The sequence below is a fragment of the Mobula hypostoma genome, chromosome 6 (assembly GCF_963921235.1).
Source record: "Mobula hypostoma chromosome 6, sMobHyp1.1, whole genome shotgun sequence".
In the NCBI taxonomy this organism is placed as follows: domain Eukaryota; kingdom Metazoa; phylum Chordata; class Chondrichthyes; order Myliobatiformes; family Myliobatidae; genus Mobula; species Mobula hypostoma.
In genome coordinates, this window is record NC_086102.1 from 38845198 (window position 1) to 38865009 (window position 19812).

At 38.6% G+C, this 19812-nt stretch overlaps 1 protein-coding gene across 2 annotated transcripts in view; it reads left to right on the forward strand.

Moving 5' to 3' along the window:
- Positions 1-19812, forward strand: part of LOC134347510 (protein maelstrom homolog) — a 61740-nt gene that overhangs the window by 24262 nt on the left and 17666 nt on the right. For both annotated transcript variants that reach the window (XM_063049848.1, XM_063049847.1), the window contains exons 4-7: positions 5622-5777; positions 15013-15054; positions 16470-16600; positions 17812-17866. In XM_063049848.1, coding sequence (XP_062905918.1) covers positions 5622-5777; positions 15013-15054; positions 16470-16600; positions 17812-17866 — 384 coding nt within the window. The remainder of the gene's footprint in view (positions 1-5621; positions 5778-15012; positions 15055-16469; positions 16601-17811; positions 17867-19812) is intronic.

Below are 19812 nucleotides of genomic sequence, written 5' to 3' on the forward strand. Positions count from 1 at the left end.
AGGTTTCTTTTTCTTGTCACTTTGATGTGATTGTCTATGAGAACTGCTTTGCCTTTCTAATTTGTTGGTGCTGGAAGGGGGGGGCGGTTGATGTCAGTGTTCAGTGTCTGGCATTGCTAAGTGACACAGATGTTACAAAGTAAAGGGTTGAATGAGAGGGGTGATGGGGGGGGTGGGAAGGGGGTAACTCGGCTCCACCACCAACTTACAACAACAGATCCAGGGGAAGATAAGCAACACAGATAAATTAGAAAATCTTACTATTGTATCATTTAATGTTAGAGGATTAAACTCTCCCTACAAGCGTTCAAAGGTTTTAGGTTTCTTACGTAGAAAGAAAATGGATATTGCGCTGTTACAGGAAACACATCTTAAACCTAATGACATTCCCAGGGTTCAAAACAGTTTTTATAAACCAGTTGTGGCATCAGCTGATGGTACTCGTACGAAAGGAGTTATGATAGTAATGAGACGTAATATTAATGTATCAATTGAAAGGACGGGTGCTGACAATAAAGGACGTCTAGCCTTTTGCTGCACATCCATTCAAGGTTAAAAAAAAAGTTGCATTCATTAGCCTATATGCCCCAACTATATTCAAGGTTGAATTTTTTTCCCTCAATTACCTCATAATTACTGAAGTTAAGTGACTACCAACTATATGCTTTGGTAAATATTAACCTCGATAAATCTTCCTCAACTATAGCAAGCTCTCAAGAATCTGCTTCCAAAGCACTTAACCTTTTTCTAACGGATTTAGATTTAACTGATGTGTGGAGGGTGCATAATCCATCTGCTAAAGACTATACCTTCTTCTCCACAAGACATAAAACTTTCTCTCGGATAGATTATATTCTTATATCTTCCCGTCTGCTGCCTTTAGTACACTCAATAGAATTTTTGCCCAGACATGTATCTGATCACAACCCAGTCATATCTACTTTTAATTATGGCAAAATTAAAAATAAGGCTACTAGGTGGAGGTTTAACTCCACCCTTCTAAAAAAAACGACGAATTTCTATCACAATTGAGAACAAAACTGACAGAATTTATAAATTTAAATAAAAATAGTGTCTCAGATGTGACAGTGATTTGGGCCTCCATCAAGGGTTTCTTATGAAATAACGCCATATCGGTCAGTTCTCACTTACATAAAAGCCGACTTCAAAAGATTTCCGCCTTAGAAGATGAATGTAAGGTTTTGGAAAATGATCTCAAAGGTACACCATAACAAAAGAAAACGAGCTCAAAACAAGGGGAACGAGCAGAATTAAATGATTTATTAAGAAGCAGGGCAGAATATATGATCCATATAACCAAACATAAGTATTACGCAGAAGGCAGCAGACTGAGCCACCTTTTAGCTCTAACACTCAAACGACAGGAAACTAAAAGGTTTATGCCAGCGATTAGATGTGCTAAACGTAGAGTAGTATCTTCAACAGAGGAAATGAACGAGACATTCAAGAATTACTTTAAAGAATTGTATACAAGTGGCTCAGTTCCTGAGAATGACTTCACAGATTTTTTTAGTGGATTAGACCTCCCTACGTTATCCTTAGAGGATACCAAAACTCTAGACTCTCCGATTACACTGGATGAGCTACTCAAAGCAATTAAAGCTACAAATAAGGGCCGTACACCAGGTATAGATGGCATACCTGTGGAACTTTACTTAGTACTCTGGGATATTCTTGGACCAGTATGGTTAGAAACATTAAATTATGCTTTTGGAAATGGCGCTTTCCATAGAGATCTAAACACAGCCCTGATCACAGTTATACCTAAGCCTGGTAAGGACCCCTTGGAGTGTGCCAATTACCATCCAATCTCCTTGATAAATGCCGACGACAAGATACTTTCCAAAGTCTTAGCCAGTAGACTTGAGACAGTAGTTGGGAAAATAATTAGCCCAGATCAAACGGGCTTTATCAAGGGGCGTCTTACATCTGATAATATTCGCCGGCTCTTACACATACTGAGTGCAACTCATAAAATCCCGCCTGCCTGTGGCCTGCTATTTCTAGATGCTGAAAAAGCGTTCGATCGCCTTGAATGGCCATATCTTTGGAGAGTTCTAAAAGAATTTAAGTTCAACAATAAATTTATCAATATGATTAAAACACTGTATGCTAATCATTCAGCCCGGGTATATGTGGGAGGAGGTTTCTCAGAGTTATTTGACATAAGACGGGGCACACGTCAAGGGGATCCTTTGTCTCCTTTAATTTTTAATATATCTATTGAACCGCTTGCACACTTGGTTAGAAACTCTCCTCAGATCTCCCCTATTACAATAGGTACAACATCGCATTCAATATCACTTTATGCGGACGACACGCTAGTTTATATGGCGAATGTTCAACAAACTCTCCCCTATGTTTTAAAAGCACTGGAGCAATTTGGATTTCTTATCCAGGATACAAAGTTAATTTGTTAAAATCAGCATTGATGCTGATTAATACAGGTAAAAGTAAGGTGTCTCTTCCTCCCCAGATTAATGTTACAAATGAAGTCCTCTACTTGGGTATTAAAGTTAATACTTCCCTATCATCTGTGGCTAAAACAAATTACTCTTTAATTCTGAAAAAAATAGAAGAAGATATTGATAGATGGAGACACCTGCCAGCATCAGTCCCAGCCTGTATATCAGTCATTAAAATGAACATCTTACCCCGCATTAATTTTATCAGCTCAATGATCCCACTTGCACCTCCAGCAGGATATTAGCAAAAACTGGACTCCTTACTATGATACTATGTTTGGAATGGTAAATGACCCAATATAAAATGGTCAGCTTTACAATTCAAAAAGTCGAATGGGGGATTGGCATGTCCAAATTTTAAATTGTATCACTGGGCATTTGTATTAAAAAGTCTTAGCTATTGGATGGAGGAGGATAAAGTTTTGTCCTGGAAAAATATAGAACAGGAGCTAATAGCACCAATAAGGTTGAAGGACTTTCTCCTTATGGGTATGTCTACCAAAAAATGTGTATTGTATTATGGTCCAATTTTAACCCATACACTACAAGTGTTTAGAGCAGCAGAAAAATTCCTAAAATTTAAAAGCGTATGGTGTAAATCATCTCCATTATGGAACAATGATCATTTTCTATCTGGGGGGAAATCATTCATTAACAGAACTTGGGAGGATAAAGGTATTACTACTCTTCAAGATATTAATGGGGCAAGTACTATCCTTAGCTTTCAAGAACTGATATCTCGATATAATATTGATAAACATTCTCTTCTGCTTATGAGTAAGATCAGCTTGTAGAGCCTACGGCGTTCCCTGGGGGTCAGATTTAAAGGACCATCCCATTTTAAGTTGGATACAGAGTGCTCCAGGACAGATAGTGTCATATATCTATGATAAATTAAATTCCCGGAATTATATGCCCACATCGGGAATGAAAGCTTGGGATAGGGACATATCTGAATTGGGACAAGACTTAGACTGGGATGCGATTTGGGATAACGCTGCCAGTGCTTTGAAAAACCCAAATCATCAGTATATACACTTGAAATTTTGTCATAGAGTATATTTAACACCGAGAATTATACATCAAATGGGACTGGTTCCTGACTCTTATTGCTCATTTTGCCCCCATGGAGCCATTGGCTCTTTTATGCATGTTGTATGGGAATGTCCAGGGGTTTTTGATTTGTGGGGGAAGGTTATCAGCACTCTTACAGAACTAACAGGGGTACAATTACCAATGGTCCCCGCTGTACATCTAAATGATGACTCCCACCTTTCCCTTACGGAAAAAACACGCAAAATCTGGCTGGCAGGCCTGACTGCAGTTAAGAAGATTGTAGTCCAGCGTTGGAAACCTCCCCATGATATTTCAAATACTCACTGGCTTCAGAGCTTTTTGGACATTTCTTACCTGGAACTTTCATCAGCAAGAGTAAATGATGCATGACCAAACACAATTATAATGTGGACAAATTTGATATCTAACTTAAAAGATCTTCTGTTAAAATAGGAATGCTTTGTCTGTGTATGTACTACTATTCAGTTGATTGGTGGAGGGGAGAGGGATGGGGGGAGAAAAGGGTGGAGGGGATGGTGATGAAGGTTGGGGGTTTGCTGGGTTAAACAGTCAAACGTAATTGGCAACTTGTTGTATTGAATGTAATTTGTTGGTGTTGCAATAAATAATTAATAATAAAAAACTTTTGTGTCTAAAATCAACTATGAGAAATACTTTAATGTATTAAAATAACTGAAGCAATTACAGCTAGTGGGCTTTTGAGGTAGAACTTGTCCAGATTTATTGGTTGGTCAGAAGGAAAAGAATCAGTTCAGTAAGTCCCAAAGACCCTTAGATTAAGTTGTTGCATGTTAAACTCTTTGTTACAAGTTATGTCAATTAATACTTAGATAAAGACTTGGATGTAAGATCATTAGTAGCTAATGGAAGGAGGATAAAGCAGACTGAGTTGAAGGAGAGTGAGAATGGGAAAATTCATTCTATGGTTAAATTGTTTATTTTATTGTGAATGTGGGAGAGAGTGAGTGTGTGTGTGTGTGTGTGTGTGTGTGCTTTTTTTTTGCTGCTTCGGATCCAGAGTAACAATCATTTCCTATACACTTGTTTCATGAAGAATAAGGAAAAAAACAATCGTAAATCTAAATGGCATGAAATAATAATAAATGGTAAACAGGATGCCAACTTTTACTCCCCAAGTCAAGAATCTAATCATTTAAATTTTTTTTTAGATTATGGGGACACACAGTCCTCTTTTATTGTCATTTAGTAATGCATACATTAAGAAATGATACAATATTCCTCCGGTGTGATATCACAGAAACACAGGACAGACCAAGACTGAAAAACTAACAAAAACCACATAATTATAACTTATAGTTACAACAGTGCAACAATACCATAACTTGATGAAGAACAGGCCATGGCACAATAAAAAAGTTCAGAGTCTCTCGAAAGTCCCACAAATCCACGCAGACGGGAGAAGGAAGGAAACTCTCCCTGCTATGCCTGACCACAGTCCGACTCTGAGTCGTCAGAAAACTTGGAGCTCTGGTCAGCCCCCGACACCGAGTACCGAGCACCATCTCTGCCGAACGCTTCGACCTCAGCCTTGGTCGCCAGCAGCAGGCAAAGCCGGGGATTTTGGGGCCTTCCCTCTGGAGATTCTCGATCGCACAGTAGCACTGGCAGTGAACCGGGCATTTCAGAAATTTCTCCAGATGTTCCTCTGCTTTTCACGTCTGTCTCCATCAAATCAGAATTGTGCATGGTACCCTATTTAACAAATACGATATCATTTCACCGGAGAGCTGTGCGCGCTGTGTTGCACTGCCATCTTCTCCTCCTGCTTTAAAAGAATCTTTAAAGCTGCAGAAATTCCTTGTCAGATTGGTTTAAAAAAAGACTTTGTACTCTAAAAGCTGGTATGCTTGAATTTGGTGGTTCTCAATTAAATTAACATATAGTATGCATTACTAAAGATGGATAATTTAGCAATTCTAGATTTTAAACATTCTTTATATTCAAAAATATTCTTCATGTTCTTATCAAAGTAACTAATTGTTCATGTGCTGACTAGCAAGTTTTCATGCTAGCTCATGGTTTTTTTTCTCTCTTCAGAGGTTTGTGATGAAGTTTTCCATTTTATCAGCTTCCTTAGTTTGGCAGATCTTCCTTCAAACTGTGAACAACGTTTCCTGCCTTGTGAAATGGCTTGTGTTAAATATTCAATGAAGAAAGGCATAATAGATGAATTTCATTGCTTCATTGATCCAGGTGAACATTAGTGCATTTTAGTTTCTACACTACTGTAATAGATTGAGAGTCTTGTTCTCTGGAACAGTTTGGAATGGAAAAACAGTATTTATTATAGATTGCTTTATAAAAGTGGTCATCAGAGAGAATAAAATATTGCGGGAGGTTACTGTGTTTCTAAAATAAAAGCAGAAAATGTTAGAAAGTTCAGGCAGCAACAATAAGGAGAAATAGAATTAACATTTCAGCAAAACAGGCTCAAAAAACTTTAATGATGAAAGGACATCAACCAGAAATTTATATTCTTTATTTTCTATCCAAGGGTGCTCTTTGAACTACTGAATATTTTTACCATTTTCTACAGTTGTGTTATTATTTAATAAAGGTAGACAGCGAGTTTCTAGAACTAAAATGGAACACTGATATACCTTGGGCTTGATTATCCTGACGGCCATTTGATAGCTAGGTAGTTAATTGCTGAATAGCTGCCAAGTGCATGTTAGTATATATTTGGAGTTCTGCACTTGAACAAAGCAATACTAAGTATAGAAAGGAACAGTGGTCAGATTTGAGATGGTTTCATGAAGTATTGAACTGAAGAGTTGAATTTGTTTTGTATCTGGCCCCTTGGGGTTAGGTCAGTCTTTAACTGATCAGAGCTGCTGGTATGCTAACCTATGTGACAAGTAAAATACAGTTTTGCTTTTACTTAAATTTTCAAAAAATAAAAACATTTAAGAGACATGGGCAATTCAATTTTCTTACATTTTGTTAATTTTAAAACTTTTTTTCAACTCTTTCTAAATTCGTGGGGGTAGGGTCAGTTAATAGGTGGTTCTTGGACACCTCTCGATTTCCATCACCTTTGGTCTAATTGCAGAGAGACTAGGAGAACACCGGAAGCGGTGTGGCTGCAGGTATTCTGCCAGAGGCAATTGTAAGATGCAGACAGGGTCCATGAGACTTGGATCAGTGTTTTCCCCAACATTCTTCTGTCAAGTACTGGAAATAGGGGAGGTTTAGCAAGAAGATGACTGAGGAAAGTGCAATATTATGTAACAATGTATTGCTCACCCATAAAAACACCTAAAGCCTTCTCCAAACTCCTCATTCAGATAGGATGAAGTGGTATGAAGCCTGAGCCATCTCCCTTTAGACCACTTATGTTAAAGCACTATTGGACTTACACAGTGAATGGTAGGGCACTGAGGTGTGTGGTAGGAAAAAGGACCTGAGAATACAGATTCATAATTCCTTGGAAGTGGCACCACTGGTAGATAAAGTCGTAGAAAGAGTTTCTGGCCTTCATAAATAAGAGCATTGAGTACAGGACCTAGGATGTTATGTTGAAGTTCTTCAAGACTTTGGTGAGGCTGAATTCAGAGTGTGGTGTGCAGTTCTGGCCATCCATGGGAAAGATATCAATAAGCTTGAAAAAGTGTAAAAAACAATTACAAGGATGTTGCTAGAACTTGTAGGGAAAAGTGATGACTTTATTCTCTGGAGTGCAGGAGAATGAGGAGAGATCTTATACGGGTATACAAAACTGAGATGTATAGATAGGGTGAATGTATGGAAGCTTTTCCTGCTTGAGTTGGGTGAAATTAGAACTAGTGATCATAGGTTTAGGGTGAAAGGTGAAATATTCAAAGGGAATCTGAGGGGGAGCTTATTCACTCAGGGTGCTGTGAGTGTGAAATGAGTTGTTAGTGGAAGTAGTAGATAACAGGCTCAATTGTAATATCTGAAGTTTAGATAGATATGTGGGTGAGAGAGATATGGAGGGCTATGGACCGAGTGCAGGTAGATGGAACTAGGCAGAAGAGCAGGTTGGCACAGACTATATCAGCCAAAGTACCAGTATCTGTACCTTAGTTATCTAACTTTTTGACTCTAGTTTTCTTTCTGATTAGCATATTGGCTCTCCTCCCCCAGTCACTCCTCCTGAGCAACATTCACACAAACATGTCACAGCTCAGTTGCTGGTAACAAGTCCTATCACTTGAATTGACCTTCCCCAGTCTACCCTTTGTAAATTAGTCCCCAAGAGATGACAAGGCTCAAGATTTCCCATCACATTTTTGGAGGAAATTATTCATTTTTGACTTGGGGGAAAATACAGTTTATGTCTGTCCTCAAGGAATGGGATCCATGGATAACTCGGGAATCGGTGTATTGTTGAGAAGTTTTCTGAGGTAGTAGGGAGAAAAAGATCTTTGCTTGAATTCTGTTGTTCTGTAAGTTTGTACATCATAACATTGAAGAAATATACTTTCTTCACATATGTAAAATGAAGTGAAAAGATTGAGAGGAAACATTAATATGACATTCTAAAGGAGGAGGGTGAGCATCCAGAAACCTTGGTACATATTGGCACCACTGACATAGGAAAGAAAAGGGAGGAGGTCCTGAGGCGAGAATTTAGGGAGGTAGATAGACAGCCGAAAAGCAGGACCTCCAGGGTAGTAATCTGTGGATTGCTGCCTGTGCCACATGGCAGTGAGGGCAAGAATAGAATTATTTGGCAGATAAATGCAGGACTGAGGAAGTGGTACAGGAGGCAGGGTTTCAGATTTTATGTTTCATTGGCATCTCTTCTGGCGAAGATATGACCTGTACAAAAGGGAAAAGTTACACCTGAACCCAAGGGGTACCAATATCCCTGCAGCAGGTTTGCTAGAACTGTTGGGGAGGGTTTAAACTAATTTGGCAGGAGGATGAGAAACTAAGTGATAGGGCTGAGGATGGGACTGTTGGTATATCAGCAGAAGCAGTTGTAGTGAGACAGACAGATGATACGACAAAGATTCAGTCAGTGGATGAGTCACAGTGTAATGGCAACAAAATCAGAAAGAGTGATGAATATAGGACTGAAGGTGCTATATTTGAATGCATACAGTATATGGAATAAGATAGATGATCTTAAAGCGCAGTTAGAGATCAGCTGGTATGACATTGTGGTCATCCCCCAAGTTGTGGATAAGTTGGGAGTTTAACATCCAAAGATACTTAGAGTATGAAAAGGACAGGCAGGTAGGCAGAAGGGATGAGGTGGCTCTGTTGATTAAAAAAAAATTAAATCAAATTCTTAGAGGTGGCATAGGATCAGAAGATGTAAAATCAATGTGGGTAGAGTAAAGGAACTACAGGTGCTAAAAAGACCCTGATGGGAGTTGTATACATGGCTCTGAAAAGTAGCCAAGATGTGGGCTACAAATTACAATGGGAGATAGAAATTGCTATCAAAAGTGCAATATTATGTTAGTCATGGGGGATTTCAATATGCAAGTAGTTTGGGAAAATTAAGTTGGTGCTGATTTTGGATCCGAAGAAAGAGAATTTCTAGAATGCCCAGGAGATAGCCTTTTTAGAGCAGCTTATGGTTGAGCCCAGTAAAGGATCAGCTTTTTTTGATTGGGTGTTGTGTAATGAATAGGATTTGATAAGGGAGCTTGAGGTAAAGGAATGATTAGGAGACAGTGATCATAATATAGGACCATAAGAGATTGGAGCAGGAGTAGGCCATTCAGCCCATCGAGTCTGCTCTACCATTCAATCATGGCAGATCCCGGAATCCACTTAACGACATACACATGCCGTCTCACTGTATCCTTTGATGCTCTGACCAATCAGGAAATGATCAACTTCCGCCTTAAATATACAGATGGACTTGGCCTCCACCACAGCCTGTGGCAGAGCATTCCACAAATTTACCAATATCTGGCTAAAAAAAAATTCCTCCTTACCTCTGTTCTAAAGGGTCACCTCTCAATTTTGAGGCTGTGCCCTCTAGTTCTTGATACCTCCACCATAGAAAACATTCTCTCCATATCCACCCTATCTAGTCTTTCCAACATTGAATAGGTTTCAATGAGATCCCCATGCATTCTTCTAAATTCCAGTGAGTACTAGCTGAAAAATGTCTATAGTTGTACCGTGGGGAGCATTCTGACAGGCTACATCACTGTCTGGTACGGAGGGGCTTCTTCACAGGACCAAAAGAAGCTGCAAAAGGTGGTAAATCTAGTCAGCTCCATCTTGGACACTAGCCTACAAAGTACCCAGGATATCTTCAGGTAGTGGTGCCTAAGAACGGCAGCGTCCATTATTAAGGACCTCCAGCACCCAGGGCATGCCCTTTTCTCACTGTTGCCATCAGGTAGGAGATACATAAGCCTGAAGGCACACACTGAACAATTCAGGATCAGCTCCTTCCCCTCTGCCACCTGGTTCCTAAATGGACATTGAAGCTTTGGACACGACCTCACTTTTTTTTAATATGTAGTATTTCTGTTTTTTAATCTATTCAATATACGTAATTGATTTACTTGTTTTTTTTTTCTCTCTGCTAGATTACGTATTGCATTGAACTGCTGCTGCTAAGTTAACAAATTTCACGTCACGTGCCGGTGATAATAAACCTGATTCTGATTCATATGTTAACCCCTTCATTCCTAGAAACATCCTCGTGAACCTCCTCTGGACTCTCTCAAATGACAATGCATCCTTTCTGAGATATGGTGCCCAAAACTGTTGACAGTACTCTTTTAAGTGCAGCCTGACTAGTGTCTTATAAAGGCTCAGTATTATCTCCTTGCTTTTATATACTATTCCCCTTGAAATATATGCCAACATTGTCTTTGCCTTCTTTCCCACAGACTCAATCTGTAAATTAACCTTCCGGGAGTCTTACACGAGAACTCCCGAATGTCTCTGTACCTCTAATGTTTGAACCTTTTTCCCGTTTAGATAATAGTCCGCACTATTGTTCCTTTTACCAAAATGCATTATCATATATTTCCCAACGTTGTATTCTATCTGCCACTTCTTTACCCATTCTTCCAATTTGTCTTAAGTCCTGCTGCAATCACATTGCTTCCTCAGCACTACCTTGCCACAAGGCCAACAATTCCATTTTCTAAATCATTGACAAACAATATGAAAAGTCTCAATACTGACCACTGAGGAATACCACTAGTCACCAGCCTCTAACTAGAAAAGGCCCCTTTTATTCCCACTTGCTGCCTCCTGCTGTTCTGCTATCCATCCCTGTATGTCTCCTGTAATGCCATAGGATATTATCTTGTTAAGCAGTTTCATGTGTGGCACCTTATCAAATGCCTTCTGAAAATCCAAGTAAGTGACATCCACTGCCTTTCCTTTGTCCACCCTGCTTATTACTTCCTTGAAGAACTCTAACAGACTTGTCAGGCAAGATTTCCCTTTACAGAAACTGTGCTGACTTTGACTTATTTTATCATTAGTCTCCAAGTACCTGGAAACCTCATCCTTAATGATCGACTCCAACACTTCCCCAACCTCTGAGACCTGTAATTTCTTTTCTTTTGCCTTCCTCCCTTCTTAAAGAGTGGAGTAATATTTGCAATCTTCCAGTCCTCTGGGACCATGGCAGAATCAAGTGATTCTTGAAAGATCATGACCAATGCATCCATTATCTCTTCAACAACCTCTCTCAGAACTCTGGGATGTAGTCCCTCTGGGCCGGGTGACTTATCCACCTTAAGACCTTTTAGTTTGCCTGGCACTTTTTTCTTTAATAAAATGGCACTCCTCCTGCTTCCTGGCACTCACGGACCACTGGCACACTGCTAGTGTCTTCTACAGTGAAGACCGACACAAATAACTAATTAAATTCATTTGCCATTTCTTTGTTTCCCCCATTACTACCTCACCAGCATCATTTTCCAGTGATCTAATATCAACTCTCACCTGCTTTATATTATTGGCTAGTCTGTCATCATATTTAATCTTATCCCTTCTTATAGCTTTTTTAGTTGCCTTTTGTTGGATTTGAAAGCTTCCTAATCATCCAACTTCCCACTCACTTTTGCTACTTTGTATGCCCTTTCCTTGGTTTTTATGCAGTCCTTCACTTCCTTTGTCAGCCACATTTGCCTATCCCTGCCATTTGAGAACAACTTCCTCTGTGGGACATATCTATCCTGCGCTTTGTGAACTGTTCACAGAAACTTAAGCCATCTCTGCTCTGCTATCATCTTCTCACCAGTATCCTCCTCCAATCCACCTGGGCAAGCTCCTCTCCCATGCCTTTTTAATTCCCTTTATTCCATTGTGATACTGATACATGTGACTTGTGCTTCTCACTCTCAAATTGCACTATGAATTCAATCATATTATTATCACTGCCTCCTTAGGGTTCCTTTAAGTTAAGCTTCTCAATATGATCTGAGTTATTGCACAACTTCCAATCTAAAATAGCCTTTCCCCGAGTAGGCTCAAGCACAAGCTGATAGATTTCACCTTGCAATTTGAGGGGGAGAAGCTAAAGTCAAGTGTATCAGTATTGCCATGAAGGGAATTACAGAGGCACAAGAGGGAAGCTGGCAAAAGATATTTGGAAGGGGATACTAGCAGGGCTGAGGGCAGAGCAGCAATGGTGGAGTTTTTAGGAGCAATTCCGAAGGTGCAGTATAGATACATCCCGAAGAAGTAGTTGTATTCTAAAGGAAAGATGGCATAATCAAAGCTGAAGAGGGAAGTCAAAGCTGGAAAGTGACACTGGAGCGTTAGTAATGAGGGACAAGGAAATGGTGGAGGAACTGACTATTTTGTATCAATCTTCACTGTGGCAGACACTAGCAGTATGCTGGAAATTTGAGAGTATCAAGTGGCAGAAGTGAGTGTAGTTCCAATTAATAGGGAGAAGATGCTTGGGAAACTAAAGGTCTGAAGGTAGATAAGTCACCTGGATCAGGTGGACTACACCAGAGTTCTGAAAGAGGTAGTTGAAGAGATTGTGGAGACATTAGTAATGATCTTTCATGAAGCATTAGATTCTGGCATGGGTATGGAGGACTGGAAAATTGCAATTGTCACTCCATTCTTCAAGAAGGGAGGGAGACAGAAGAAAGGAAAATATAGGCTAGTTAGCCTGACCTCAGTGGTTGGGAAGATGCTGGAGTTGATTGTCAGGAATGAAGTTTTGGGGTACTTGGAGGCACATGATAAAATAGGCCAAAGTCAGCATGTTTTCTTTGAGGGAAGATCTTTCCTGACACATCTGTTGGAATTCTTTGAGGGAAATAGCAAGCAGGATAGACAAAGGAGAATGGGTGGATATGTGTACTCTTCAGAAGGCCTTTGACAAGGTGCTGCCCTTGAGGTTGCTTAGTAAGATAAGAGTCCATGATATTACAGCAATGATACTAGCATGGATCAAGTATTGGCTGATTGCCAGAAGATAGAGTGGGAATAAATGGAGCCTTTTTCGATTGGCTGTCGCTGACTAGTAGTGTTCTGCAGTGATTGGTGTTATGATCCCTTTTTTACATTGTATGTTAATGATGTGGATGATGGCATTGATGGCTTTGTGGCCAAATTTGTGGATGATATGAAGATAACTGGAGGGGCAGGTACTGTTTAAGGAAGTAGGGAGGTACAGAAGGACTTAGACAGAATAGAAGAATAGGCAAAGAAGTGGCAAATAGAACACAGTGTTGGGAAGTGTATGGTCATGCACTTTGTTAGAAGCAGACTATTTTCTAAACGGAAAAAAATTTCAAAAATCTGAGGTGCAAAGGGACTTGGGAGTCCTCATGCAAAATTCCATAAAGGTTAACTGGCAGATTGAGTTGGTAGTGAGGAAGCAAAACGTTCATGTTGAGAGGACTAGAATATAAAAAGAATGTAATGTTGAGGCTTTATAAGGCAGTGGCGAGGCTTCATTTGGAGTATTGTGAGCAGTTTTAAGCCACTTAACTAAGAAAGGATGTGCTAACATTGGAGAGTGTTTGGAGGAAGTTCATGAAAGTGATTCCAGGTTGAAAGGCTTTTAATATGAGGAACACTTCATGGCTCCAGGCCTGTACTTCTGGAATTTAGAAGAATGAGAGGAGATCTAATTGAAACCTATCAAATGTTGAAAGGCTGTGGAGAGGATGTTTTCTGTAGAGGGGGAGTCTAGCACCGGAGGGCACAAGCTCAGAATAGAGGAATGTCCTTTTAGAATGGAGGTGAGGAGGAATTTCTTTAGCCAGAGAATGGTGAATCTGGGATTTGCATCTGTGGAGGCCAGGTCATCAGGTGTATTTAAGACTGAGATGTTTGACTCCTGATTAGTCAGAGTGTTAAAGATTATGGGGAGAAGGTAGGAGGGTGGGGTTGAGAGGGAAATAAATCAGCAATGATAAAATGGCAAAGCAGACTCAATGGGCTCTGTGGTCTAATTCAGCTCCTATGTCTTGTGGTCTTAAATGTGCCTAGAGGGGAAATGTCTGTAGATAATTTCTAACTCAGCATGTTAAGAAGCAGTTTTAAGCTGGGAGAGATGATTAGGAATGGGTTTGCATCATGAATGTTCTTGGAGTTTGCACGTTTTGTCAGATATTTAGAACGTTGAACAAACATAGAACATAATTGAATGTGGCAGTTAAGTGAGTAGAATCAATATCAACTTTTTTGCTGATAAATATGTTGTTCTAAAATGGAATCTCAATTTTGTGTAATGCAAGTAAAAAACAAGCTCGTTTTGGACATCAAGATGTATTTTGAATGCGGATCAATTTTACCAAAATGCACTTAACAGCTGGAATTTCTTTTACATTCTGAATTATTTCAAAAGTTACTTGATGGTGAGATATGGAGAATTTCTTCATTAAATAAAAATGATTGTTTTATGAAGTATGGTGGCCAGAGAACATTTTCCCTGAATGGTTGGAATAAAAATCGCAATGTAGCTGAAGTTACTGGAATTGAAAGTGTGCTTGCAATGTATAATGTGACTCTTTGTCATTCCTCTGCACATTGTTCTTCACTTGAATATAGGAGTATCTGAGCTTACCCGCATGATCTGGTACTGATTTAACTGACATATTACTTGTTACTAGGGTAAAGATTTTGCATTCATTTTAAGTTTTTTCTGCTTGTTTGTATTAGTAGGTTTGGTAAACTGTATAAATCTTGCGATTTTTAAAATCCTTCAATTCACGGGAAAATGCTGATTTTACTTTTATATATTTTAATGTTGTTTTGAAATAATACTTCAAAAAGTATTTTAAAATGAAAATTAAAACCATTTATTCCTGATTTTCTGTTACTCTTGCATTTATTTATGTTTTAAAAGCATAATTAAATGGAAGAACCTAATAATAGCAGAAGAAAATTTTAACTTAACACCTTTACCTCACTATCTCTAGTCTTAACGTTTTGCAAAAGTGGTGTGTGTACTTATAAATAATGTTAATTTTTATTTTTCTCTCCCTCCTTCATGATCTAGGCATGATCCCCTATGGTTTTCGATATCATTGCCAACTTTCAAGTATGTAATTGAATATTCTTACTTGAAATAATTACCATTTATGTAAATGTCTGTGGAAAATTGCAATGGGGTAGATATTACCAGAGTTCTGATAGATAAAAGGAACCCATGTTGTTTGAAGGTTGTGAATGCGCAATGCTGTCAGTAGATTTTACTTTTACTCTATTTTTAGAGTAGCACTTCACTTAATTTATTATATAGATTTTTCTGGAGAAGCAGAACAGCACAGGAAGGAAATAAAATGCATTTAATGGAAGAATGTGTTAATTTCATATTGCTGAGTACATAACTTCATTCTGGCCAGAGAAATGTTGATGTATTCCCTACTAATGAAACCTATTGAGGGCTTAAAGTCTCCTGAGTGATAAGAATTTGGCTACTTTGCAATATGGTGTATTATATTTGGCAGCGATTACAAATGTTGCCCAATCTGAGTGTGTCCTGATCTTGTATCAGTTTTCCAGCATTATCCTTTTTTGTTCTTCTCTTCTAATCCTTTTAACTATTTTTTTCAGTGATAAGGAGTTAATATGCCTTGTATAAAACAGAATATATTCTGATTACTCGGTATCTTTTTCAAAGCTTGCAAATGCTTGGGTGTTTTTCTGCCTCTTTGTCCACTTTAGAGATGGGACTGCCATTAAAATGTTTGGCCTTTGAATGTAAACAGCCTCCAAAGATAATTTTTTCTACTTCAGTGCAAGAAAATATTTGAATATATTCATATTGTATTGTTCAAGTATTTAGTTCATTACAGTACTGTGCAAAAGTCTTAGGCACAAATATAGCTAAAATGCCTTAGACTACTGCGAGGTACTATAGTAATTTTATGTATGGCATTGTACTGCTGCAAAAAAAAATCATGACATATGTGAGTGATAAACCTGATTCTGATATGAGTCTCTGTTGTGGTCTGAGTGGGTGAAGTGGGCAGGGAGAGAAGAGTCATGGTTGGGGAAAAGGATAAAGGAGAGGGCAGAGAGTGGGAAGCATGAAAGAGACATTCTGTAATGATCAATAAACCAATTGTTTGGATTAAGTTACCTTGCCTGGTGTCTCAGGACTGGGTGTGTCTGTATCCATGCAACCCTCCCCTCCCCCCCACCCCTGGCACTCGTCCTTTTCTGCCACCTGTCCCATGCCTCTTATGCAGTGCTTCATGCTAGCCATTCCCAACATCCTTTGATCCTGCAAGATTTACAAACTCGCTCTCCACTCCACATTGACAAATACAGTACATATGACTTAGGCTCCCTAGCTCTATATATGTGCCCAAGACTTTTGCACAGCATGGTATGTCGCGGACTATGTAATAATTAAAAAAATCATAGCGTGAACCTTTGTCACTGTTGATACTAACAGTCTGATTTTATTTACATTAAGTTGATGCAATTTAAAAATATTCCCTTTGCTAGGTGACAGTACTCATAAAATTCCACTTTCAAACTTTGAAATCGCCAGTTCCAATTATTGTGAGATATTTCAACAGTTCCTTGCTTTTCTGAAACCAGTAAGAAGCAATGATTTCATCCCAGTTTACAGTAAGGTAATGTTGATTATAATCCTGAATGAAGAAATTCCATAGATATATTGAAGAAACGTTGTCATATGGAATGAGGAGAGAGTTATAATTCAGCTTTGTAAAGCAAAAATTAGATTGGCATTCATAAATCTCATTGCTAAAGTGTTTCAGTAATCCTTATTCAAAGATAAAGTATTAATTGCAATTTTGTGTATTTGTATATTATTACATGGAAAGTTTGCTTTTAAATTAACAACATCCTGAAAGGTAACAGTTGTTAAACATTTACTCAGTATTCAAATAAATCGGTCAGATTATTCTGCTGTGTAATATTTTACACAGTGCAAAAACAGTACACTAGTCTGTCATTGATGCAAAACACAGGCTAATTTATCATCTTTGGTCATGCTGCATCTCCCTGGAATATTTACATTTGAAGCACTTCTGGATAAGATTACTTGACATTTTTCCTTTGACAACTAGAGTGAAGTTTTCTTCAAGAAATTCAGAAGGATTTTTAAAATGATTTTAAAAAAGTGAAATTTAGCCTTTATGTCCTTGTATAGTTATTACCAAACACTACACATCCAAGGTTCTTTAAGATACAGAGCATTGATGTGACAATTTTGAGTACTCATTCCATTTCAAATGCTTTTCAGTTTGTCAATGCTGTGGTGAAAATGATGTAGCCTATCTATCTTGAAGCTTAGTTTCCTTAATCCCAAAAGGCTGGTATCAACAAATACTAGTCACCAGCTCTACACTCATTGCTGAGGTAGTAGCTAGACAGTGAAGATGAAGTTTGTATTGTACAATTATTTACCTGCATATTTCACTGCATTTCATTTGTATGCAAACCATTTAGGAATTGTTTATGGCATGCTGCATATATACAAATTTTTTCACATTGAAATTATTTTTACCAAAGAAATATCATTTACAAAGAGTTAGTCTCAGTAGTTTATTGTTGAATAACTGATTAAATTTGCCTTTGTTTACTTTTCATCTGATTCTTTAATCTAATTTTACTTTTCAATTTTTATTTTTCAGTAGAATTTAGTTGTCACGCTCTTAGTTCTAATTGAAAATATAATTTCTGTTCAGTTTATTCCTTTTCGTCTCTGTACTTTCTATTGATCTGGATGTTCTGGAGATTTTTTTTCTTATCTGAATATACCTGTGCATGTTAGAAGTACAGCTCTTCAAAACTGAAAGTGATCTTTTTCATATTCTAGTTGGCTGAATGCGTCAGAGTAAATTGGTGCCTGAACTGGTTAGCCCGCAAATCAGGTACTTAATTAATACTTATTAGTATTTTCTTGATTTGCAAGGATCGCTGGTACTAGATTTAAAATTTAATTTAAATTTTGTTTGAAAGCTATTACAATAAAATTGATAAAAGTTTGTATTTGGTTCCTGTGAATTAGATATTAAGGCAATATTTAAATTAGAATATAAACTATTTCATCATACAAAAGGGATAAATATTACTAAATTCCAGTTACTTTGCAGATGGGGCAGGGGTGGGGTGGCACTACCACTACCTAATGATCCCAATGGTGTGCATCTCAAATATCCTTTGGCAATCAGGTCCACCTCCAGGCCTTCACATGTGGTTTAGCTACTATGCCCAGCAGAACCGTTTCTACTGATAGAAGGGCCAGAGGCAGGTTACTGGCAGCTGGGGCTTATCAGTTATGATTGGCATTTTATATAACAGAAGGAAAACTCTGATCTCAAACTTCCATTGCCTTGAGGCCATACCCACTCATGGGGATGGCTCTGGGAGTAAACCCCAAATTGGAACTGAAGTCGCTAAGGCAGTCCAACTTTGAGTTCAGCACTGACTGGCAACTCCTGTGATGCTGCTGGTGCCAAACTGTGTTGGTCTCTGCCATTCCTTTGGATTCATCAGCTGTGATGGGGGGTGGGGAACCTGATGCATGGACAACAGCTTGCTCTCCATATCATACTGGCCTGGCTTGTATATCGACTGAATGTCGACAGCTAGAGTGCAACATCATGGCTGACCCCGACCAGCAGAGGGTCTCTCTCTCTCTCTCCATTCCTATGCATTCAGGTACTTACAATATATTCTTTCAACAAGCTGAGCATAGATCATATTATGCTGCATTTGTGTCATTGCAAGTAACCTTTTTTTGGTGTGGTTTGTTATCTGCAAGAGACTTGACAACTGACATCAGTGTGTGCAGATCCATTTCTGAACTTTAATTCATGTAAGAACCAAGGATGCTCCAAATTGCTCATTGCTGATATTTCAAAAGTGTGACATTCTTTGAATTATGGCAGTTATGGCAAGGATAGCAGTGTACAAAATATGAAAACATTTTGAGAGATCTGATGAAAGATTTATTGTGCCATATTCAAATTTGCTGATGACATCACTGTTGTAGGCTGAATCAAAGGTGGTGATGAGTCAGTATATAGGAGAGAGACTGAAAATCTGGCTGAGTGGTGTCATAACAACAAATTCAATGTTAGCAAGACCAAGAAATTGATTATTACCTTCAGGAGAAGGAAACCAGACATCCATGAGCCAGTCCTCATTGGAGGATCAGATGTGGAGAGTGTATTCAACTTTAAATTCCTCAGTGTTGTTATTTCAAAGGACTTTTTGTTTGCCCATCACGTAACTGCATTTAGTCATAGTCACAGTCATACTTTATAGATCCCGAGGGAAATTGGGTTTCGTTACAGTTGCACCAACCAAGAATAGAGGATAAATATTGCAATATAAAACTATGAAGGAAGCATGGCAGCACTTCTGCTTCCTTAGGAGTTTCAAAGATTTGGCATGACATCTGAAACTTTAACAAACTTCTATAGATGTGTAATGAAGAGTATATTGACTGGCTGCATCACAGCCTGGTATGGAAACAGCTTGGGTAAAACTCTCCCCACTATTGAGCACATCTACACAAAACGCTATTGCAGACAAGCAGCATCCATCATTTGGGAACCCTACCACCCTGGACATGCTCTCTTCTTACCGATGCCATCAGGAAGAAGGTACAGGAGCCTCAGAACTCACACCACCAGGCTGAGGAACAGTTATTACTCCTCAACCATCAAGCACTTGAACCACAAAGAATAACTCTACTTCACTTACCCCATCATTGAAATGCTCCCACAACCTATGTACTCAGTTTCAATCACTGTTTTTGATATTTATTGTTTATATATTATTTCATTTTATTTGTATTTGCAGTTTGTTG